The sequence below is a fragment of the Sus scrofa genome, chromosome 2 (genome assembly GCF_054392235.1).
Source record: "Sus scrofa isolate SSC_HxYL_T2T_F1_AM1 chromosome 2, Sscrofa_HxYL_maternal_Yorkshire_Landrace_v2.0, whole genome shotgun sequence".
Classification (NCBI taxonomy): Eukaryota; Metazoa; Chordata; class Mammalia; order Artiodactyla; family Suidae; genus Sus; species Sus scrofa.
This window is the reverse complement of record NC_139384.1, coordinates 150,443,282-150,468,534: the sequence shown is the minus strand read 5'-3', so window position 1 is coordinate 150,468,534 and position 25,253 is coordinate 150,443,282. Positions and strand designations below refer to the sequence as shown.

Below are 25,253 nucleotides of genomic sequence, written 5' to 3'. Positions count from 1 at the left end.
TACTATTTCTCTTTTTATCCGTTGAGGGGCATCTTGGTTGCTTCAAAGTTTCAGCAGTTGTGGATAATGCTGATATAAACATCTATTTGCAGGTTTCTCTGTAGACATAAATTTTTTTAACTACTTTGGATAAATACCAAGGGGTGCGATTGATGAATCATACACACAGTGTGAGTTTTGTAACAAATTGCCAAGTGTCTTCTGAAATGGCTGTACCATTTTGCATTCCCACCAGCAGTGTATTAGTGTTCCTAATGCTTTAGAACCTCACCAACATTTGGTGTTGTCAGTGTTCCAGATTTGAGCCATTTTGATAGATATGTAGTGGTGTCTCATTGTTTTAATTTGCGTTCCCTGATGGCATGTGGTGTGGGGGCATTTTTTTTTACATGCTTCTTTACCATCTTCTGTGCAAAGAAGTGTATCTTCTTAGATGAGATTATTTTAAGGTCATTGGCCCAGTTTTGGATTTTTTTTTTTTTTTTTTTTTTTTTTTTTTTTTTTTTTTTTTTAATCTTTAGGGCCTCACCTGCAGCATATGGAAGTTCCTGGGCTAGGAGTTCAATTGGGGCTGTAGCTGTCAGCCTATACCACAGCCACAGTAATAGCGGATCCAAGCCATGTCTACAACCTATGCTGCACCTTGTGGCAACACCAGATCCTTAACCCACTGAGGCCAGGAATTGAACCTGTATCCTCACAGACACTATATTGGGTCCTTAACTTCCTGAGCCACAACAGGAACTCCTTGGCCCAATTTTTAACTCCTTGGCCTGGGTTACTTCTTACTGAGTTTTAAGAGTTCTTTGTATATTTTATCTAACAGTCTTTTATCAGGTATGTCTGTCGTAGGTATTTCTTTGCAACCTGTGACTTGTCTTCTAATTCTTTTAATACTGAATTTTGTAGAGGAGAAATTTTTAATTTTAATGAAGTCCAGTTTATCATTATTTCTTTCCTAAATTGTGTTTTATGGTGGTGTATCTATAGAGGTGTCACCATACCCAAGATCATCTAAATTTTCTCTTATGTTATATTCTGAGAGTTTCATAGTTTTACATTTAGTCTGTGATCCATTTTGAATTAATTTTTGTAAAGGGTATAAGATCTCTATTTAGGTTCATTTTTTTGCATGTGGATGTCCATTTGTTCCAGTACCTTTTATTGAAGAGACTGTCTTTGCTCCATTGTGTTGCCTTTACTTTTTGGTCAAAGATCAGTTGGCTGTGTTTATGAGGGTCTGTTTCTGAGCTCTCTGTTCTTTTCCTTTGGTCTATTTTCTCTTCTTTCATCAGTACCACACTGTCTTGAAAAGTCTCAAAGTCAGGTAGCCAATTGACTGTCAGTCCTCCAACTTTATTCTTCTCCTTCAGTATTGTGTTGGCTTTTATACCTCCCCACATAAACTTCAGAAACAATTTGTTGATATCCATAAAGAACTTGCTGGGATTTTTATTGACATTGCATTGAATCTCTCCATTAAGTTGGGAAGAACAGACGTCTTAATAATATTGAGTCATCTATTTGTGAACATGAAATACTTCCCTATTTATTCTTTGATTTATTGCTTCAGAGTTCTCCTCATATAGACCTTATACCCAAATATTTCACTTTTTCAGGTGCTAATATAAATCGTTTTCTGTTATTAGTTTCAAAGTGTACTTGTTTATTATCGGTGTATAGGAAAGCAGTTGACTCTTGTTTATTTACTTTGTATTCTGCAGCTTTGCTATATTTGCTTTTTAGTTTCAAGGAGATTTTTTGTTACTTCTTTCAGATTTTCTGTATTACCTAGACAATCATGTCATAGGTGAACAAAGATTTATGTCTGCCTTCCTAATCTGCTTACGTTTTTTTCCCCTACTCTTGCCTTATTATGGTAACAAGGACTTGTAGTACAGTGTTGAAAAGGCATGGTGAGAGGGGACATCCTTGTTTTGTACCTAAACTTAGTGGGAAGGCTTCAGGTATGATGTTAGCTGTAGAGTTTTTGTATACGGTCTTTATCAATTTGAAAGAGTCCCCTCTGTTCTGGTTTACATAGAGTTTTGTTTTTTTTTGTTTTTTTTTTTTTTTTTTTGTATTTTTTTATCTCTAGAATCTGCAATTTTTAGAGACATTGTTTTTTATTTTTTTTATTTTTATTTTTTATTTATTTATTTTTTTAACAGAGTTTTTATCATGAGTAGATACTAGATTTTGTATGCTTTTTCTGCATTTCTCAATAAGATCATGTTTTGTTTTGTTTGTTTGTTTGTTTTCATTCTGTTGATGATAGATTACATCCTTTGATTTTCAAATATTGAACCAACCTTGCATACCTGGGATAAATGCTACTTGGTTGTTATATATAATTCTTTTAATACTTTTTTGAGGGTTTGATTGGCTAATATTTTTTTGAGGATTTTGCGTCTGTATTTATAAGAGATGTTGATCTGTCATTTTCTTTTCTTAGTTTTGGTAGAGGCATACCTCAGAGATATTGTAGGTTCAGTTTCAGACCACCACAATAAAGCGAGTATCACAATAAAGCAAGTCATGCAAATTTTTTGTTTCCCAGTGCATATAAAATTGATATTTATATTGTACTGTAGTCTGTTGGGTGTCCAGTAGCATTATGTCTAAAAACAATATACTTAATTAAAAATGTTTATTGCTAGAAAATGAAGTCTTCAGTGAGTTGCTGTAATATTTTTGCTGGTAGAGTATCTTGCCTCTTGACGGCTACAGACTGATTAGGGTGGTAGTTGCTGAAGATTGAGGTAGCTGTGGCAATTTCTTAAAATAACACAGCAGTGAAGTTTGCAACCTCAGTTGACTCTTCCTTTCTATAGCATGCAGTAAGGCAACAGAGGTCCTAAATGATACCATAGAACAGTTAGACTTAATTGATGTTTTCAGGATGTAACATCAAAAAAACCCAGAATACGTATTTTTTTCAAGTGCACATGGAACACCCTTTAGGACTAACCATGTATGAGGACACAAGACAAGCTTTTACAAATTTAAGAGGATAGAAATTATTTTAAGAATTTTTTCTGACCACAATGACATGAAACTAGAAATCAACCACAGAAAGAGAAATGAGAAAAAAAAATGATTACATGGAGGCTAAATAATATGCTAGTTAATAAACAGTGGGTATGAGGAAATCAAAGAAGAAATTAAAAAATACCTTGGGACAGGAGTTCCCGTCGTGGCGCAGTGGTTAACGAATCCGACTAGGAACCGTGAGGTTGTGGGTTCGGTCCCTGCGCTTGCTCAGTGGGTTAACGATCTGCAAGCTGTGGTGTAGGTTGCAGACGCGGCTCAGATCCTGCGTTGCTGTGGCTCTGGCGTAGGCCGGTGGCTGCAGCTCCGATTAGACCCCTAGCCTGGGAACCTCCATATGCCGTGGAAGCGGCCCAAAGAAATAGCAAAAAGACAAAAAAAAAACCAAAAAACCTTGGGACAAACAACATTGAAAATACAGCAGGCATTGCTGTTCCCATGGCTCAGTGGAAATGAATCTGACCAGCATCCATGAGGACACAGGTTCAATCCCTGGTCTTACTCTGTGGGTTAAGGTTATGGTGTTGCTCTGAGCCATGGTGTAGGTTACAGACATGGCTTGGATCCTGTATTGCTGTGGCTATGGCATAGGCCAGCAGCTATAGCTCTGATTTGATCCCTAACCTGGGAACCTCCATATGCCACAGGTGTGGCCCTAAAAAGACAAAAAAAAAAAAAAAAAGTAAACCCCCCCCCCCAAAGAAAAGAAAGAAAACACAACAATAACAGGCTGTGGGATGTAGCAAAAGCATTTCTTAGATGGAATTTCTTAGTGATACAGGCCTTCCTCAGAAAGTAAGAGAAATGTCAAATAAAAAACCTAACCTACCATCTAAAAGAATTAGAAAAAAGAAGAACAAACAAAATCTGAAGTCGGCAGAAGGAAGAAAATATCAATCAGGTAGGAAATAAAATAGAGATTACAGGGACTTCCCTTCTTGGTGCAGCAGAAACAAATTCAGCTAGTATCCATGAGGATGTGGGTTTGATCCCTAGCCCTGCTTAGTGGGTCGGGGATCTGGCATTGCCATGAGCTGTGGTGTAGGTAGCATACACAGACAGCTCAGATCCTGTGTTGCTGTGGCTCTGGTGTAGGCTGGCAGCTGTAGCCCCGATTAGACCCCTTGCCTGGGAACCTCGATATGCCTTGGGTGCAGCCCTAAAAAGCAAATAAATAAATAAATAAAAATAGAGATTACAAAAAGATGGGGAAAAAAGTCAACAAAACCAAGAGCTGGTTCTTTGAAAGGGTAAAGAAAATTGACATATCTATGGCTCACCACACCAAGAAGAGAGGACCCAAATAAAGAAGACAAGAAATGAAAGACAATAAATAATAACCAATACCCCAGAAATGCCAAAAAAAAAAAATACCATAGGAGAATACAACAATTATATACCAACAAACGGAACAACTTAGAAGAAATGGACATGTTTCTAGAAACATACAGCCCACCAAAACTGAATCAAGAAAGAAAGAAGTAATTTGAGCAGAATGATCATTAGACGTGAAATAGAATCTGTATTTAACTCTCTGCGGACAAAAGTCAAGGAGCAGATGGTTTCATTGGGGAAATCTACCAAACTTATACCAATTCTCAGATTCTTTCAAAAGATTGAAGAGGAGGGACCAACCCCAAACTCATTCTATGAAGCCACCATTATGCTGATACCAAAGCCAGACAAAGGCAATACCAAAAAAGAAAATTACAGGTCAATGTCTTTGATGAATATAATGTAAAAATTTTCAACGAGGTATTACCAAACTGAATCCAGCAACACATAGAAAAGATCATATATCACAGTCAAGTTGGATTCATTCCAGAGTCACAAAGATGGTTCAGTATACACAAATCCATTCATGTGATAAAGCACATCAGCAAAAGAAAGAATGAAGACCACATAATCATTTCAGTAGATGCAGAGAAAGCATTTGCTATAATTCAACATCCGTTTGTTTTAAAAACTTAACAGAGTGGGTTTAGCGGGAACATACTGCAACATAATAAAAGCTATTTATGATAAACCCACTTTTGAGCTGAAAGGTTTCTTGCTAAAATCTGGGACAAGACAGGAATACCCAGGGGTTGTGTTGTGGCTCAGCAGTAATGAATCTGACTAGTATCCATAAGGACGTTCTTTCAATCCCTGGCCTCACTCAGTGGGTTAAGGACCCGGTGTTGGTGTAAGCTGCAGTGTAGTTCACAGTTGCAGTTTGGATCTGGTGTTGCTGTGGTGTAGGCTGGCAGCTGCAACTCGGATTCAGCCCCTAACCTGAGAACTTCTATATGCTTTGGGTGTGGCCCTAAGGTGGGGTGGGAACAAGGATGCCCACTTTCACCATTTCTATTCAATGTAGTATTGGAAATCTTAGCTGCAGTAATAATAAGAAATAAAAAGTATCCACATTGGAAGAGAGGATGTAAAATTGCCACTATATGCAAGTGACATGATGTTATTTATAGAAAACCCAAAGAACTTCACACTAAAGCCACTAGAACCGAGGAATTCAGCATGGTAGCAGGATACAAGATTAACATATAGAAATCACTTGCATTTCTTTATACTAACAGAATTAACAGAAAAGTAAAGTTAAAAAAAAATCCCTTTAAAAATCACATCAAAAAACTGAAATACTTAGGAATAAATCAGGCCAAGGAGGGGAAAGACTTATATGCTCAAAAGTATAAAACATTGATAAGGGAAATTGAAGATGAGTCAAAGGAATGGAAAGATATCCCATGCTTTTTCTCTGGAAGAATTAATATTGTTAAAATGGCCATACTGGAGTTCCCATCGTGGCTCAGTGGTTGACGAACCTGACTAGCATCCATGAGGATGCAGGTTCGATCCCTGGCTTTGCTCAGTAGGTTAAGGATCTGGTGTTGCTGTGAACTGTGGTGTAGGTCGCAGACGAGGCTCAGATTCCATGTTGCTGTGGCTGTGGTGTAGGCTGGTGGCTGTGGTGTAGGTCGGCAGCTGCAGCTTTGATTTGACCCCTAGCTTTGGCATCTCCATGTGCTGCTGGTGTGGCTGTAAAAGAGAGAAAGACCAAAAAAAAAAAAAAAAAAAAAAAAAAAAGCCATACTGCCCAAAGCAATCTATAGGTTTAATGTGATACCTGTCAGATCACCCAGATTTTCCACAGAACTAGAACAAATAATCTTAAAATTTATGTGGAAGCCTAAAAGACCCAGAATTGCCAAAGCGCATTGAGGAAAAAGAACAAATCTGGGGGCATAACCCTCTTCACCTTCAGATAACAGTACAAAGCTGCAGTAATTAAAACAACGTGATATTGGCCCCAAACAAGACGTACAGATCAATGGGATAGAATAAAGAACCCAGAAATAAACCCAAACTCTTATGGTCTATTAATCTTTGACAAAGGAGACTCAAATACACAGTGGAGAAAAGACAGTCTCTTCAGCAAGTGGGATTTGGAAAGCTGGACGGCCACATATAAATTAATCCATACACAAAAATAAACTCAAAATGGCTTAAAGACCTAAATGTAAGACATGACACCATAAAATTCCTAAAAGAGAACATAGGCAAAACATTTTATGACATAAAGCAATATTTTCTTAGGTCAGTCTCCTAAGACAGTAGAAATAAAAGCAAAAATAAACAAATGGGACCCAGTCAGAGTTTAAGCTTTTTCAGGGGAAAGGACAACACAAGCAAAACAAAAAGATAACCTATGGCCTGGGAGAAAATATTTGCAAACGTTGCAACTAAAAAGGGTTTAATTTCCAAATTATACAAACAGCTTATACAACTCAGATACAACCCAATAAATAATGGGCTGAATAGACATTTCTCCAAAGAATACGTACAGATGTCCGAGAGGTACATGAAAATACGTTCAGTATGGCTAATTATTAGAGAAATGCAGATCAAAACTATAATGTACCACCTTACATCGGTCGGGATGGCTGTCATTTAAAAACTATTAGGAGTTCCCGTTGTGGCGCAGTGGTTAACGAATCCGACTAGGAACCATGAGGTTGCGGGTTCGGTCCCTGCCCTTGCTCAGTGGGTTGAAGATCCGGTGTTGCCGTGAGCTGTGGTGTAGGTTGCAGACGCGGCTCGGATCCTGCGTTGCTGTGGCTCTGGCGTAGGCTGGTGGCTACAGCTCCGATTCGACCCCTAGCCTGGGAACCTCCATATGCCGCAGGAGCGGCCCAAGAAATAGCAACAACAACAACAAAAGACCAAAAAAAAAAAAAAAAAAAATCTATTAACAGGAGTTCCCATTGTGGCTTAGTGGGTTAAGAACCCCGAACAGTATCCATAAGGATTTGGGTTCGATCCCTGACCTTGCTCTGTGGGTTAAGGATCTGGCCTTGCAGTGGCTATGGTGTAGGCCAGCAGCTGCAGCTCCAATTCAACACCTAGCCAGGGAACTTCCATATGCCTCAAGTGCAGCCCTAAAAAAAAAAAAAAAAAAATCTGCAAATAACAATGTTGGAGAAGGAATGGAGAAAGGGGTACTCTCCTACACTGTTGGTGGGAATGTAAATTGGTATAGCCACAATGGAAAACAGTATGGAAGTTCCTTAAAAAGCTAAAAATAGTTACCATGTGATCCAGGAATCTTATTCTTAGGCATATATCTGAAGAAAACTAATTTGAAAAGACACATGCAGCCAAGTGTTTGTAGCGCAGTATTTATAATAGCCAAGCCTTGGACACAACCTCAATGTCCATCAACAGACGATTTGATGAAGAAGTGGTTTAGGGATTTTCCTAGTGGCTCAGTGGGTTTAGGATCCAGCATTGTCATTGCTGTGGTGTGGGTTTGATCCCTGGCCTGGGAACTTACACATGCTGCATGGGTGACCAAAAAAAAGAAAAAAGAAATAGAAGTGGTACATACACAAAATGGAATACTACTCAGCCATAAAAAGAATGAGATTATGCCATTTGCAGCAATATGGATGCAACTATGGATTATCATACTAAGTGAAATGTCAGAGAAAGACAAATAACGTATGATATGACATGTGGAATCTATAATATGGCACAAATGAACCTATCTGTGAAACAGAAACATATAGACATAAAGAACAAACTTGTGGTTGCCAAGGGGGCAGGAATGGAGTGGGAGGTTGAGGTTAGCAGGTGTAAGCTATAATACGTGGAGGTGATAACCAACAAGATCCTACTGTATAGAAAAGGGAACTATATTCAGTACCCTGTGATAAACCATCATGAAAAAGAACCTGAAAAAAGTATGTGTAAGTGAATCACTGTGCTGAACATCAGAAACTAATACAGCATCTAAGTCAGCTGTACTTAAAAAAAAAAGTTCCCTTATGGGCTAACAGTTAAAAATTCAGCATTGTCACTGCTGTGGCTTGGGTTTGATCACTGGCCTGGGAACTTTCTCATGCCATAGACATGGCAAAAAAAAAAAAAAAAAAAAAAAAAAGTTGTGCATTTTCTCAGTAGAAGGAAATTGCAGAAGAATTTGAACATAGGGAGTGTATAACCACACCTGTATTTTAGGAAATAGGCTGTCAGAGTAGAACTATAGGAAACAGGCTGTAGGGAAGATTGGATATAAGGACAACAACCAACAGGCTTTGCGCACTAGAATTTGGTAAGACCTGATAAACAGTCTGAACTGGAAAGTGAAGGGAGGATAAAGAAAATTCCACAGGTAAAAACGATTTATCTGTAAACTTGGATAAGAAAGAGAGATGCTAAAAAAGTGGGAAAGAGGTCAGTTTTGCATCACTAGGATATCAGAGTGGATATGACTGCATAAATTTGGGTCTTGAGCTTTGCTTTGTCATTTTTGGTTGTGAGTAAATCGAATTGCCATTCCAAGAAGTGATTTAACAAGAGAAGAAAAGGAAATTGAGGTAAGCACAGGGTAGGGGGAGGAGGAATCGATCTTCTAGGTCTTTTGAGTTGAGACTATCCATGGCCGTAGAAGTTGGGATTGTCAAAAAGGGTGGGTTTTGGAGTTCCTTTTGTGGCGCAGCAGGTTAAGGATCTGGCTCTGTCTTTGATGCGACATAGGCTCTATCCCTAGCCTGGCACGGTGACTTAAGGATCCGTCATTGCCGCTCTGAAGTATAGGTCACAGCTGCAACTTGGATTTGATCCCTGGCCTGGACTGTCCACATTCCACAGCCATGGAAGTGGAAAACAAAATGAAACAAAAACAAAAGGAAGGGCCCCATGGTAAATATTTTAGGCTTTGTGGGCCTTATACTCTTGTCATAGCCACTTAACTGCCATGATAGCATGAAAGCAGCCATAGAAAATATATAAACAATATAGGATGGCCATGTTCCAATAAAACTGAAATTTGAATTACCGATAATTGGTATGTCACAAAATCTTCTCATTTTTTTTCTTACCTCCAATCATTTAAAAGTGTGAAAACTTTCATTAGCTTACTGCCCATAAAAAACTGGCAGTAGATTGGATTTGACTGAAGTTGGGCAATCGCTGGGGTAGAGTATCGTAAGGAGATTAAGATTTAGCTATTAAAAAACAATTTTGAAGATTATTTCTAGGAGGATTTCCTGTCGTAGCTCAGTGGAAACAAGTCGTACTAGCATTCATGAGGTTGCAGGTTCGATGCCTGGCCTTGCTCAGTGGTTTAAGGATCCGCCATTGCCATGAGTGCTGCGGTGTAAGTCGCAGACGCAGCTCACATCTGGTGTTGGTGTGGCTGTGGTCTAGGCTAGTGGCTACAGCTCCAGTTCGACCCTTAGCCTGGAAACCTCCATATGCCACTGGTGCAGCCCTAAAAGAAAAAAAAAAATTATTTCTGTGAAATTGACTTTTGAAGTACAGGGAAACCTGATTACATTTTTTTTTTTTTTTTTTTTGTCTTTTCGAGGGCTGCACCTGTGGCATATGGAGGTTCCTAGACTAGGGGTTGAATTGGAGCTGTAGCCACCGGCCTATGCCACAGCCACAGCAACATGGGATTCCAGCCGCGTCTGCGACCTACACCACAGCTCACGGCAACGCCGGATCCTTAACCGACTGAGCGAGGCCAGGGATCGAACCCCAACCTCATGGTTCCTAGTCGGATTCGTTAACCACTGAGCCACGATGGGAACTCCTGAAACCTGATTACTTTTAACATTTCAGATAAACTAAAGAGTACTAGATGCTGCAGGTCATACCACAGTTCTCTAGTAATTGTTGATTAGCCAGTGTGAAATTAATCTTAAGGACTTCTAGTGACTAAATGCTTTATATGTTGATGAATGATTTTTGTTGTACATACTTTAAAATATAATTTTTATATACTTGTCTTTTGGAAAGGGATCGTTTCAGATCGTTAAAATTTAAAAGTTTTAAAAGGATATATAAAGTCATCCCTTTCATCACCATCTATCTGTATTAATTAAGTCTATAAAAAACTGTAAAGAAAACAGTCCTATTCTAAAAATCACTGTAGTGAATAGCCTTGTACATAAACTGTTTCACCTTGTGTAAACCGATCTTAGGATAAATTTATAGAAGTAGAATTTGGGGTCATAAGGTATATATACCTTTGTAATTTTATAATATATTGCCAGGTGGCCCTCCATTGAAACAGCTATTTCAGCTAATAGGCGCACCTATTTCACTATTCCCTCACCAGTGGTAGATTCTTTTTTTTTTTTTAACTACCTGGTAAATGAAACTTGTAAATTGTAGTTTTCATTAACATTTCTCTGGAAAGTTGAGAACCATTTCCATTTCCGATTATCTATATCCTTTGTGCGTTTTTCTTTTGGGTTGTTGGGTTTTTTATTCTCTTTTTTGTATGTTGATGCTTTTTATTTCTTTTTTTTTTTTTTTTTTTTTTTTTTGTCTTTTTGTTGTTGTTGTTGTTGCTGTTTCTTGGGCTGCTCCTGTGGCATATGGAGGTTCCCAGGCTAGGGGTCGAATTGGAGCTGTAGCCACCGGCCTACGCCAGAGGCACAGCAACGCAGGATCCGAGCCGCGTCTGCAACCTACACCACAGCTCACGGCAACGCCGGATCATTAACCCACTGAGCAAGGGCAGGGACCGAACCCGCAACCTCATGGTTCCTAGTCGGATTCGTTAACCACTGCGCCACGACGGGAACTCCCGCTTTTTATTTCTTAAAAAAATAGTCTCTATTTTTGTAACCGGGTGCAGATATTTATTTCCAGCTTGTTACTTGTCTTTTGACCACTTAAGGTAATTTTTGACAATATTTAAATTTATTAGCTTTTTTCTTTTTTAGATTTTAAGTTTTATGTCATTATTAGAAAGGCCTGAGATTCTGAACTAATTTTCTTCTTCTCTTTAAATACCTCTGTGGTTTAATTTCCCACATTAATTATTTGGTCTGTTTGGAGTTTATCATTGCATAAGGTATGAAGAATGAATTTAACTTTTTTCCTAGATGTTTACCTAGTTTTCCCAGTATATGAATTTTCTGAATTACCTACCTTTTTCCACACTGATGTGAAATGCCACCTGTTTTATAAACTAAATGCTTGCATAAACTTGGGTGTGTTTCTCATTCATTCACCAGCAGTGATGAGAGTTCCTCTTGTTCCACATCCTTGCCAGTGTTTGGCGTCGTCATTCTTTGGAAATTTGGCTTTTCTAACAGGTGTCTAGTGTTATCTCATTGTTTTGATCTGCAGTTCCCTCATGACATACAATGTGGAGCATCTTTTCATATGCTCATTTGTCATCTATGTATCTTTGCTGAGTTCAGGTCTTGCATCCATTTCTTTGGGTTGTTTTCTGTTGAGTTTTAAAAGTTCTTTATGTATTTTAAGTCTTGTGTCAGATATAAAAGATCATATCTTTTGCAAATTAGTTTTTTTTTTTTTTTTTTGTCTTTTTGTTGTTGTTGTTGTTGTTGTTGCTATCTCTTGGGCCACTTCCGCGGCATATGGAGGTTCCCAGGCTAGGGGTTGAATCGGAGCTGTGGCCACCGGCCTACGCCACAGCCACAGCAACGCGGGATCCGAGCCGCGTCTGCAACCTACACCACAGCTCACGGCAACGCCGGATCGTCGTTAACCCACTGAGCAAGGGCAGGGACCGAACCCGCAACCTCATGGTTCGTAGTCGGATTCGTTAACCACTGCACCACGACGGGAACTCCGCAAATTAGTTTTTTTAATGTGCTAATGAATTCTGTAGAAAATATCTAGAATATTTGTATTGATATGATGAGATCTCTATGTTTTTAAAATAGATACAAGAAGCTTTGTAGTAATTTGCTCTGTTTTGAGGTTGGAAACTGCAGATCAGTAGCCTGATTAGAATTCACATCAGAATACCTGGTCTTATCAATGAATTTCCATAAAATCAATCCATTTCATGATTAGCAGGGCTTCACTGGTCATACCCTGACACATTTGCAATTATTTATGTCTTCTAAACACTGGGAAACTGTTGGAATGTTAAGCTTCCTTTCAGAAGTGGATGCTAGAAGTATTCCTGTAACTCTTTCAGACAACCAGGGAGAAGAGATGGTTGTCATTTTGACTTGTACTGGTATGAGACTCCATCCTTTTATTTTATTTATTTATGTATTTTTGTCTTTTGTCTTTTCGGGCCGCACCTGCTGCACACAGAGGTTCCCCAGGCTAGGGGTCCAATCGGAGCTAGAGCTGCCGGCCACAGCCACACAGCAACGCCAGATCCAAGCCACATCTGCGACCTACACCATAGCTCACAGCAACACTGGATCCTTAACCCACTGAGGAAGGCCAGTGATCAAACCCGCAACCTCATGGTTCCTAGTCGGATTTGTTTCCACTGCGCCACAATGGGAACTCCCATCCTTGTTTTTTTTCCCTCTTAATATCCATTACCACTTTAATTTTTTTTCTTGTGATGAGACTTTTAAGATCTACTCTTAGCAACTTTCAAATATACAGTATTATTAACTATAGTTACCATGACGTATATGATATCTCCACATCTTTATAACTCGAAAGTTTGTACCCTTTGATTACCTTCACCAAAATGGCAAACACCCCAACCTCCACTTCTGGCAAACAGCAGTGTGAGTTTTATTTTTATTTTTTAAAGATTCCATGTATAAGTGAGATCAAATAATATTTGTCTTTCTCTGTGTTATTTCACTTAGTATAATGCCTTTAGGGTCCATCCATGTTGGTTGTAAATGGCAGGATTTTATCATTTTTAAAGGTTGAATAATATTCCAGTGTGTGTGTGTGTGTGTGTGTGTGTGTGTATCCTATTCCATTGTGTGTGTATACACACACATGCATTTTCTTTATCCATTTATCTATCGATGGACACTGAGGAAGGCCAGTGATCATTTCCGTATCTTAGCTATCGTAAATAATGCTGCAGTAAACATAGGCGCACACTTACCTTTTCTTTAGATTTTATTTTTTTATACATTTTATTGGACTATAGGTGACTTAACAATGTTGTGTTAGTTTCAGGTGTACAGCAGTGTGAATCAGCCATACATATAAGTGTATATTCCATTGTTTTTCAGATCCTTGCCCCATGTGGGCTGTCACAGAATACTGCATAGATTTCCTTGAACTATATATATAGTCAGTCCTTGTTACCTATCAGTTTTGTGTACAGTAGTGTGTATATGCCAATCCCAGCCTCCCAATTCATCCTCCCCCCATTGTTTCCCCATTGGTAACCATAAGTTGGCCTCTTTCTGTTTTGTAAATAAGATCTTCTGAGTCATTTTAAAAATTAGATTCCACGTATTAGTGATGTCATATGGTATTTGTCTTTCTCTGACTTAACTTAGTATGAGTATGATCGTCTCTGGGTCCGTCCATGTTGCTGCAGATGGCATTATTTCATTCTCTTATGGCTGGATAGTAGTCCACTCTGTGTGTGTGTGTGTGGAACACATCTTCTTTATCCATTCCTCTGTTGATGGATATTTAGGTTGCTTCCATGTCTTAGCTATCACAACTAATGCTGCAGTGAACATTGGGTAGACCTATCTTTTTGAGTTAACAGTTTCTTTTTTTCTTTTCCATCTTTTTAGGGCCGCACCCACAGCATATGGAGGTTCCCAGACTAGGGGTCTAATCGGAGTGGTAGCCGCTGGCCTACGCCACAGCCTCAGTAATGCCAGATCTGAGCTGCGTCTATGACCTGTGCCACAGCTCAGGGCAACACTGGATTCTTAACCCCCAAAGCGAGGCCAAGGGTCAAACCTGTGTCCTCCTGAATTAGTCAGATTTGTTTCTGCTGAGCCACAGTGGGAACTCCCTTGAATTAGTATTTTCTTTTCCTTTACATAAATGCCCAGAAGCGGAATTTCTGATAATCGTGTAGTATTTCTATTTTTAATTTTTTAAGGCACCCCCATGCTGTTTTCCATAGTGGCTGCACCAATTTTCATTCCCAGAAACTGGTATTTCCCTCCCTGGTCACTAGGGTTCCCTTTTCTCCACGTCCTTAACCACTCTTGTTTTGTCTTTATCTCTTTGATGATAAGACATTCTGACAGGAATGAGGTGAGGTAATACCTCATTATGGTTTTGTTTTGCTTTTTCGTGATGCTTAGTGCTCAAACCTTTTCATGTACCGGTTAGTTATCTATACATCTTTTTTTGAAAAATTTCTATTTAAATCCTCTGCTTTATTTTTTATTTTATTTTATGTTATTTTTTTTTTGCTGCACCTGCAGCGTACGGAGTTCCAAGGCCAGGGATTGAACCTATGCCATAGCAGTGACAACGGTGGATCCTCAACCCTCTGAGCCACCATGGAATTCCTCTCTATTTTTTTATCAGATTGTTTTGCTGTTGCGTTTTATGTGTTCTTTATATATTTTGGTTCTTAACCCCTTTTCAGATACATGATTTGCAAATATTGTCTCCCATTCTCTAGGTTGCCTTTTCATTTTATTGATGGTTCCTCTGCTATGGTGACCTCATCAGTTTTGACCACATTAACTCAGTGGAAGAAATTGGTCTAGATTGAAGTATACATAATATTCTTTTATATAACCTTTAAAATTATGAATCACTATGTTGTATCCCTGAAACATAATATGTGTGTAACTTTTACCTTAATAAAAATATAATATAATCTGAATCTTTAGATTCTAAAGTTCTGTAGCTTTATTTCAGCCATCTGGTAGTTGAAATTGTTTTAGTAAGGGTCTTTTATTTTTTTATTTTTATTATTTTTTTGTCTTTTTGAGCCACACCCAAGGCATATGAAAGTTCCCAGGGGTCGAGTTGAAGCTGCAGCTGCCAGCTTATGCCACAACCACAGGATCGAGCTCATGGCAGCACCAGATCCTTAATCCAGTGATTGAGGCCAGGGATTGAACCCACGTCCTCATGGATACTAGTTGGGTTTGTTACCTCTGAGCCATGATGGGAACTCCCTAGTAAGGGTCTTCTAAAAAGTAAATCAAATGTGCAGAATGAAGTGGGGATATTTAACCTATTTAATGTAAGTAGTTAGCATACCTGAGTAAAACTAGGTGAGTGGAGATGGAAAGGTTCAGGCCTACGCCATGTGGAAGCACCTGTTGTGAATGGCTAAGGAGTGGGTGACAGCCACCAAGACACTGGCGTTGTGGTTGTGCTGCAGCTGCTGCTACCACTGTTACTGCCGTTGCCACCATCACCACCATCAGAGCTCGCTGGCTTACCTGACCCGAGAGCAGAGTGCCTTAGACCTCCTTTTTCAGAATCCTAATGTTGGTGGAGAAGGGAGGGGAGAAAGTATGGGCTCTGTGTCATTCGGTATTTTAGAATAAAAATTTTATAGGCTTTTCTCTACCTGTGTACAAAGGATTGAATGTTTTATCTTGAATGAATTTTGAGGAAGTAAAATTTCTTTAACTGATGAAGCATATTTTAGTTTCTAAAGAAAGCATTGTATGTTTCCCTGTCAAATTGAAGTCCAGCCATATTCTAGCCTGACTCTATTAACTTTCATTTTTCTTTGTCCTGGGGAATCATGTAGAGCACAATTCCACCCTGACTCTGAATTTCATCCACCTTAGCCACTGTTGGGTTGTCAGCTTTTACTAATGTCACGTCACTGCATCTTTCTTTTGTGTTGCTTTCAGTTGCCTTTTTGTTTACTACTTTTCAGTATTTGTTTAAGGATTATGTTGCCTAATATGGCTGAAGGGTTTGTGGTTATTAATTATATCAGTCTTCATATTTTGTTTCAATTATTTCATAGTAAAAAGTATTAACTAAAAAGAGTTGGTGATGTAGTAGTACGCTTTTCTTTTTTTAAGTTTATTTTCAAATGATTTTATTTTTTCCATTATAGCTGGTTTACAGTGATCTGTCAATTTTCTCCTGTACAGCAGGGTGACCCAGTCACACATACGTATATACATTATTTTTCTCACATTATCCTCCATCAAGCTCCATCATACGTGACTAGATATAGTTCCCAGTGCTATGTAGCAGGGTCTTTGCTTATCCATTCCAAAGGCAATAGTTTGCATCTGTTAACCCCAGATTCCCAGTCCACCCTACTCCTCTCACCCCCGCAACCACAGCTCTGTTCTCCAAGTCCATGAGTTTCTTTTCTGTGGAAAGGTTCATTTGTGCCGTATATTAGATTCCAGATGTAAGTGATAGCACATGGTATTTGTCTTTCTCTTTCTGACTGACTTCACTTAGTATGAGAGTCTCTAGTTTCATCCATGTGCTGCAAATGGCATTATTTTGTTCTTTTTTATGGTGGAGTAGTATTCCATTGTGTATATATACCACATCTTCTTAATCCATTCATCTGTCGATGGACATTTGGGGTGTTTCCATGTCTTGGCTATTGTGAATAGTGCTGCAGTGAACATGCAGGTGCATGTGCCTTTTTCAAGGAAAGTTTTGTCCGGATATATGCCCAAGAGTGGGATTGCTGGGTCATATGGTAGTTCTATGTATGGTTTTCTAAAGTACCTCCGTATGGTTTTCCATAGTGGTTGTACCAGTTTACATTCCCACCAGCAGTGTAGCAGGGTACCCTTTTCTCCACACCCTCTCCAGCATTTGTTATTTTGGGTTTATTAATGATGGCCATTCTGACTGGTGTGAGGTGGTACCTCATAGTAGTTTTGATTTGCATTTCTCTATAATCAGTGATGTTGAACATTTTTTCATGTGCTTGTTGGCCATCTGTATATCTTCTTTGGAGAAATGGCTATTCAGGTCTTTTGCCCATTTTTCCATTGGGTTGTTGGCTTTTTTGCTGTTGAGTTGTATAAGCTGTTGGTATACTTTAGAGATTAAGCCGTTGTCAGTTGCATATTTGAAACTGTTTTCTCCTATTCTGTAAGCTGGCTATTTTTTTTTTTTTTTTTTTGTCTTTTTGCTATTTCTTTGGGCCGCTCCCGCGGCATATGGAGGTTCCCAGGCTAGGGGTCAAATCGGAGCTGTAGCCACTGGCCTACGCCAGAGCCACAGCAACTCGGGATCCGAGCCACATCTGCAACCTACACCACAGCTCACGGCAACGCCGGATCATTAACCCACTGAGCAAGGGCAGGGACTGAACCCGCAACCTCATGGTTCCTAGTCGGATTCGTTAACCACTGCGCCACGACGGGAACTCCTATTTTTTTTTTTTTTAATGGTTTCCTTTGCTGTGCAAAAGCTTGTCAGTTTGATTAGGTCCCATTGGTTTATTTTTGCTTTTATTTCTGTTGCCTTGGGAGACTGACCTGAGAAAACATTTGTAAGGTTGATGTCAGAGAACGTTTTGCCTGTGTTTGAATTGTTTGATGGTGTCTTATCTTATGTTTAAGTCTTTAAGCCATTTGAGTTTATTTTTGTGCATGGTATGAGGGTGTGTAGTAGTATGCTTTTACAATAGTGCTTTATAGTTTTTCTTACAAGGTATTTCTTTTGATTCTCTTACAATAACTTTAAGATCGGCTAGTAAGTGACTTTTTTATTTTTTTCTTTCATGGGAAGGGAAGAGCTGGAACTTGAATTTGGTTCTTTGAGTAAAACATGAAGGCTCATTTTAAATATTGGGTCTGTGTAATGGTTATTTCATGGGCCCAGAAACCTTCATATTTAAGAATGTAAAGCTGTATTTGAAAGCATAAAGGTTGCTGAAGTCTAATTTCTAGATCAGTGGTTCTCACACTTTGGGTCTCCAGGACCTCTTTATATCTTAAAAATTATTGAGGATCCCCCAAAACTTTTGTTTACATAAGTAAACCATAGATAGATAACACTATTTAGTATATAGAAATTAAAACTGAACAATTAAATTTTTAATTAACTTAAACATAGTGATAAACCCAATGCAAATAAAGTTGCTTTTTTTCTTAATAAAAAGCAGCTATTTTTTAAAAAAGTTATTTTGAGGCATGGCATTGTTAGATATTTACAAATCTTACTATAGTGTCTGTCTTACTTAAAGGAAATCAGCTGGATTCTCATATCTGCTTCTGCTCTCTCTCTGTTGCTATAGGTTCTTTTGTTTCAAGTATATAAAGGCAGTTTAGCCTCATAGAGATACATAATTGGAAAAAAGAAGTATCTTAATAGCTTTTTTCAGATAATTAGAGACTACCTTTCATATTAAACAAAACTGCACAAGTGGTAGCTTCTTAGACTCTAAGAAGATTGAACCTTTTGTTGATTTCAGAGATGATCATCAGAAACATGAAAAAGTTTACGTGTTTGTAGCAATGCACAGGATGTTCATATTAGACTCTAGGTATTTATTTTAGGGAGGAATAGGCCTGCGATGATATCACTAAGCCTATTGGAAAATGGAGGCGCACTCTCATTATTTTGGAGGTTCAGAGTTGTTATTTCAGATATTTGTAAGAAAGGGATCTGGTGAACTACATGACTCCTCTGTTACCTGCTAGGAAGTTACCAACTTGTGTGCTTGTGGCTGAAGAGAAGTAGCAGACCATCATTTTTAGACAAGAGAATTCTGAGGAAGGAAAACAAATGTGATGGTAGTAGCAGTACCTATTGTCTAATAGGGTAGCAGAAATGCAGGGGCCTCGTTTTACACACATGCACACACATACACACACGATCAGGTTTTGAGGAAGATAAATGTTTTCTATAAAAAGAGATAGAGGCCCACACGTACAGACTGTTATATGTAGTGATTAAAGAGGGTCATTTGATTTACTTGTAATCGCATATCCTAATTGGGATCAGAAACGGCCGCTCACGTGTGAGTGATGAGAGCTCCATTAACACAGTGTTGTGTTCTTTTTGTCAGTCTGTAGGTGTACTGTTAGAGCCGTGCAGCGACCATGGGGATAGTGAAGATGGCTGTCTTGAGAGGTAAACATTTTTTTCTTGTTTGTGCTAATTATTCATTTTGAGAATTAGAGCTCTTCACAGATTCTGGGGTTTTTTAGATGAATCCATTATAATGTATATTTTAGGTGATCAATAAAAATCAAAGCATATTAAATGTCCATAAATATTCAGAATGGATGCAGAGGTTCAGGCAGACATTGGTTATAACTTGGAAAACAAAGAAGAAAGAACACAACCTTCTTGTAGATGCTTAAAAACTTTCCATTGATTTGTAGAACAATTTGGGAATTTATTGATATTTTGAATACGTCTTTCACTGAGTTGATTCATAGTCTTAGAACTGTGAATAACTGGCTGCAAGATTGTTAACACATTTGCATTAACAAATTGGAGTTCCTGTTGTGGCGCAGTGGTTAACGAATCCAACTAGGAACCATGAGGTTTCAGGTTCTATCCCTGGCCTTGCTCAGTGGGTTAAGGATCCGGTGTTGCCATGAGCTGTGGTGTAGATTGAAGACACGGCTTGGATCTGGTGTTGCCGTGGCTCTGGCGTAGGCCATCGGGTACAGCTCCAGTTAGACCCCTAGCCTGGGAACCTCCATATGCCACAGGTGCAGCCCTAAAAATCCAAAAACAAAACACCCAAACCAATTAAGTATGGCTGTTTTGTTCCCCTTCCAACTCCTCCTCCATGGGTCCCAGTGCACTGGTCTTCTTGTGCATTGGTGCTTATTTCCATCCTAGGCCAGGAATAATGGAGGGGAATCCCTGAGGCAATGACTATTTCATCCATTTTTAGTCTCCATAGATACTTGATAGAGTCCCTTTGAATAGAAGTTTTCTAGAGTGCTTTAAAGTAGGTTTTGGATGTTGTTACTCTTTTTACGATTCTTTAAGCCATTTCCAAGAAGTGTTACAATTTTCTTAGGAAAGATGATTTTATATTCTAAAAACACATCAGTCATGAAATTGCAGACTAGATTGTATATACTGAGAAATCCCAAACAGCGTTACTAATTTGGTGATAGCCGTTGGCAGTGGTAAACTTGGATTAATGCCATGGTCTATTTTAATTTCGGGTAGGAAACTTGTTCTCTGAGGTTAAGTAAATTCTTTGGAACCATGTCTCTGGAGTGTCCTCATACTTTGAAGGTCCTCAGATTTCCTGCTCAACAGCAGTTCCTTGTGCTTCCTTTCGGGAGGCAGGGATGATCCTCTTCCAGCCCAGAGAATATTGGAGCTGTGGGCTGAAGATGTCAGATGATCAGTATTCACAGGCATCCCCAGAAGGATGACCTCTGGATTTGGTAGACCAATAAGGATCCATTTAGTGAGGACTCAGTCTTTTTGGAGGAAGCAAATTTCCTCTTCAGCTTGTGTATAGGTTAGCAGACTTATTTTTAGATGCAGAGATTTTCTTGGTTAGGTGGATTACATTTTGCTTGTTTAACACATGTTTCTCAGATTTAGGTGATTACATCTTTTAGTCTGTTAGGATAGAATTTAACTCATCCCATCATTTTCACCCACTCCGAGCAAAGGAGGGCCTTTACTTGCCAGGGATGGTATTGTTTCTCCTGTTCAGCAAAAAATAAGCTAATTATGCATATGAGGAGATGACTTGCCATATTTAGATCAAGACTTGTCTTCTGAGTGCACACTCTTATGACAGAGTAAGAGCAGCACCTGTCTGCATCATTGTAAATTGCCACAGTGTCTTTGGGGAGGGGAACTTTGAACTGTTGTCAACAGTCAGCATCTTGATAACCGACTATGATACTAGATGCTCTGTTGATTGGTCAGATAGGTAGAGGTAACTTGTAACACCTGTTCTAGGCAGGGGTTATTTTTTATGGGGGATAAAGAGATGAATTGGTATTTTATAAAATTTCCTTTTTACATGTTACCATTGTTTTGATGGAGAAACTTAGAAATAGTAACCTTGTTTTGATTCTAATAGAAGACCATCAGATTTGAAATTTAGGACATAGCTATACCTTTAAAAAATCTTTGAAAGGAAAAAACTGTCCTGGAGTAGGAAAGAATAAAGTCATTTGGTTAAAACTAATATTTATTTTATAAAATCTCTTCCAATTTACATTCACTTCTTTTGATTTCTCTTTATTATGGATTATGCTTTCCTTTTAAAATGTTTTTCTTTTTGTTTTTGTTTTTTTTTTTTTGCTATTTCTTGGGCCGCTCCCGCGGCATATGGAGGTTCCCAGGCTAGGGGTCAAATCGGAGCTGTAGTCTCCGGCCTACGCCAGAGCCACAGTAACGCGAGATCCGAGCCGCGTCTGCAACCTACACCACACCTCATGGCAACGCCGGATCGTTAACCCACTGAGCAGGGCAGGGACCGAACCCGCAACCTCATGGTTCCTAGTCGGATTCGTTAACCACTGCGCCACGACGGGAACTCCTAAAATGTTTTTCTTTTTTGCAACTGGTTGTGTAAGGGGTTAGTAAATGTTACATCATTTTTCTAAACCTGAACTAAACCTGTTGCAAATCTGAACTGATTCTGTGGATCTTTTCAGTAGTGTGTGATTTTCAGATACAGGGCTCCAAAGAATGGACATATGTCCAGTTGTCATTTTCTTCCCTTATATTGTAAATGCTTACTGTATGAAGAAGAGGAGTCTAGGTAAGAAATATGCAATGAAAGTAACCAGTTTATTCTTAAAAGACTAATAACTTTACTTGATTTTTTAGGAAAGAATATTTCCCATTTGACAGTGATAAATTGTCACACTTGATTCTGGTAAGAATTATTTTTCTCTTATGGTTCTTAAAAATTTGCTTAGGTTTAATTTGCCAGTTATTGTATCTGGCTTTTAACTCTTGGGTTGAATAGGTTTAAAGGAGATTTAAATGTAGATATTCTTAGCAAGTGTTTTTTATAGTTAAGCAGCAACTTGATTTGGTTACAAGAAACTTGGTTATGAAAACCATTTCCTTATTTTGGGATTGAAACTTTGTCTTCTAGTATGGCATTTTAAAACTGCAATTTTAGGAGTTCCTGTGTGGGCTCAGCAGGTTAAGGATCTGGCACTGTTACTCTAGGGACTCATATTGTTGCTGTGATATGGGTTTGATCCCTGGCCTGGGAACTTTTTTACATGCCATGGACATGGCCAAAAAAACAAAAAAACCTGTGTATTCGAAGATAGCCTCCTCCACCTATGGCATGCAGGAGTTCCCAGGCAAGGAATGAGTATCCACGCCATAGCAGCAAACTGAGTCATGGCAGTGACTCCAGATCCTTAACCCACTAGGCCACCAGGGAACTCTGAAAAAATAGTGTGCAGGGTGGGAGTGGGACAGTTGACTGTATAGGCATAGTAAAGTCATGGAAATGACGCGAGGGTACATCCTGATTGTCTTTAAGCTGGGTGTGGAGAGCTTCTTGGTTGTGAAATGTATTTTTTTATTTTAAAATGTATTCTTTATTTTAAAATGCAGGATTCTAATAGCAAGATATGTGATTTGAATGCCAACACTGAATCAGAAGTGCCAGGAGGTCAAAGTGTTGGTGTTCAAGGGGAAGCATCATATGTCCAAATTCCACATTTAGATCTGAAGAATGTTTCTGATGGTGATAAATGGGAAGGTAATTTTACCCACACACATTATTTTCCTGATAACGTTATTTGTAACTGAAATTAAACAAAGCAGTCATGAGATTACTGCCCTTTTCTGAGCAACCTTATTCATTTTTATTTGATTTATATAAGAGTGAATGACTATTTCTACTTACATGCACTAATGAAATTATGGAGCAGCTATCTCGTTTGAACTAGAAGTTCTTATCTGATCCATTAGCTTTGAAGATAAATGTTAAAACTGATGAAGAAAATAAAATCAAAGATAGGCTTTTGTTAATCGTTAAACCAGGTGCTATTTCCCAGACTTTGAAAGTCCAGTGTGTTAGGCCTTGGGGAATCTCACCACCTTAAACAGAAGGCTTCCATATACATTTAAAGAAATATTATCGTCAAGGGTTATTTGTAAGCAAATATTGTACCATATCCCTCTGTCTCTCTGGTTATGGTTATGAAAGTATGGGAGCAGACTCCTAAGAAGTTTTACAAAGGAGAGAAATTTGAATTTGAATTAAAAAAGGCAAGCTACATGAGTATATGTATTTGTCAAAATTCAGCAGACATATACTTAAAACTTGTATTTCATTGTATATAAGTTTTTTTTTAATGAAAAGAAGCAAAACAATAAATAATGAACTATAGTGAATGTTTTGCATGCAGAATTGTTTATGGGGAAGTGTACAGATATCTACAATTTGTTTTGAAATCCATGAAAAAATGAGATAGTTCATGGAATGGAGAGGTTGTAAAGCAAGTACAGGAACATGTAAATGGTAGAATCTAGGTGATTGGTATATGGATGTCCACTGTAAAATTCTCTCAACTTTGCTATGTATTTGTAAATTTTTAAGTAAAGTGTTGTGAGTGGGGAGTGGAAGTAAGCAGCAGATGTGGGTCTGGGGGCCTCTGGATCATATACCTTCCTGTGTAAAGGCACAAGGAGATTACTCAGAAATCTTAAAGTTGCATATTTGTTCACTTGGATGAAGACCCCTTGGTTACCTCACATTTGCCAAATTAGTTGATGACATACAAGAGGAAGTGCATTGCCAGTACCAAGGACTCCTCTTGCCACCTCAGATCTGCTCACCTGATCACAGTTAAAAGCCTCACCTAAGTCATTGTGCTAATCTGTTGCTCTCTCTCTACCCCACCCCACCCTACCCCTTTTTGGTCTAGATGTTTGGCATACCCAGTAGCATATTGTGTGTCTTAACTTAGACTAAATCAGGAAGGTGTCTTCCATTTACTTTGTTCTGGGTTATTCAGTTATTCAGGATGTTTGGAATTTATGAAGATGCTCCCTAGAGTTAGGGGGTATGTTAGCATTCTGGTGGCAGTGAAGATCAATTGTCCCTTCTAGTTATTTGTCCTGGCATAGTCACTGAAAAGGAGTGGTGGTCAATAGAGCATCCTTTGAGCTGCAGTAGGAAAGTGGTCTCAGAAAGATGAAGCTGGGATTCTGACAGAGGACTTAACGCTGCTGCTGCTTGGAGGATGCAGATAAGTAACCCTTCACAGTCTTTGGTCTGAGGGTCCTGATCTTAGGTCTTAAGCATAGAAGACCAATTGTTTTCCATTATCTGAGGAGATAGGACATTTCATTCTCTGTCCAGCTTCAGCTTTCTGGAGGCTTCCCCGAAGAAAACCTGCTGCTGGGCTCTCTTTTGTTGCCTTGTCAGAATCCTCTCTATACAGCTTGTGGTAGGTAGGGAAAGGAGGTAGCTCTGGGCTCCTGTTCCCCAATTTTCAGTGCCTGAGATGCCCTGTTAGCTATCTGGTTCAACAGCTGTGACAAGTCCATGTTCACCTGTGGCTCCTGCAGGAATAGGGATCAGTGACTTTCTGAGAACAGTAGACAGCTGAGTGGACTTCTCAGCTGTGACCCCTGCATGTGTTTGGGAGATTGGGTGTTAGCGGACCATGTTGTTCTTCCCAACTTTGCCCACAATACAGAGATTGATTTTCTACTGCTGGGAGTTAGGGTATTCTAAATTGTAGTCTTCCTTAAGAGACCAGATTACGTTAGATCCTGTGTACCCTAGAATCAGAGATATACCCTGTTCGAAGTGACTCTTAATAGAGAAGTAGGGTGACCCTACATAGAGGCCCACCTCAGTTTTCCTAAGTGTGTGGGTTTTGGTTTTTTGTATTGTTCAGAGTATACTGAGCAGAATGCACTTGCCAAGCAGGCAGCACATGTCTGCCACCAGTATGCATCTGTAGCAGCCGTCCAGAAGTCTTGGTTATTTATAGAAGTGACCAGCGTCTTTACTTCACATTCTGTCCTGCTGACTCTTGAATGAAATACAGTAGAATCTTTTCAAAGAGCAAACTAATGGGAATAGTTTT

General features: G+C 38.9%; 1 protein-coding gene across 50 annotated transcripts in view; it reads left to right on the top strand.

Annotated features, from left to right (window-relative positions):
* The window catches only part of FAM13B (family with sequence similarity 13 member B), a 96,340-nt gene that overhangs the window by 53,078 nt on the left and 18,009 nt on the right, over positions 1 to 25,253 (top strand). For all 50 annotated transcript variants that reach the window (XM_085014678.1, XM_085014672.1, XM_085014674.1 and 47 more), the window contains 3 exons: positions 19,253 to 19,317; positions 22,012 to 22,060; positions 22,762 to 22,909. In XM_085014678.1, the coding sequence (XP_084870804.1) occupies positions 19,253 to 19,317; positions 22,012 to 22,060; positions 22,762 to 22,909 (262 nt within the window). The remainder of the gene's footprint in view (positions 1 to 19,252; positions 19,318 to 22,011; positions 22,061 to 22,761; positions 22,910 to 25,253) is intronic.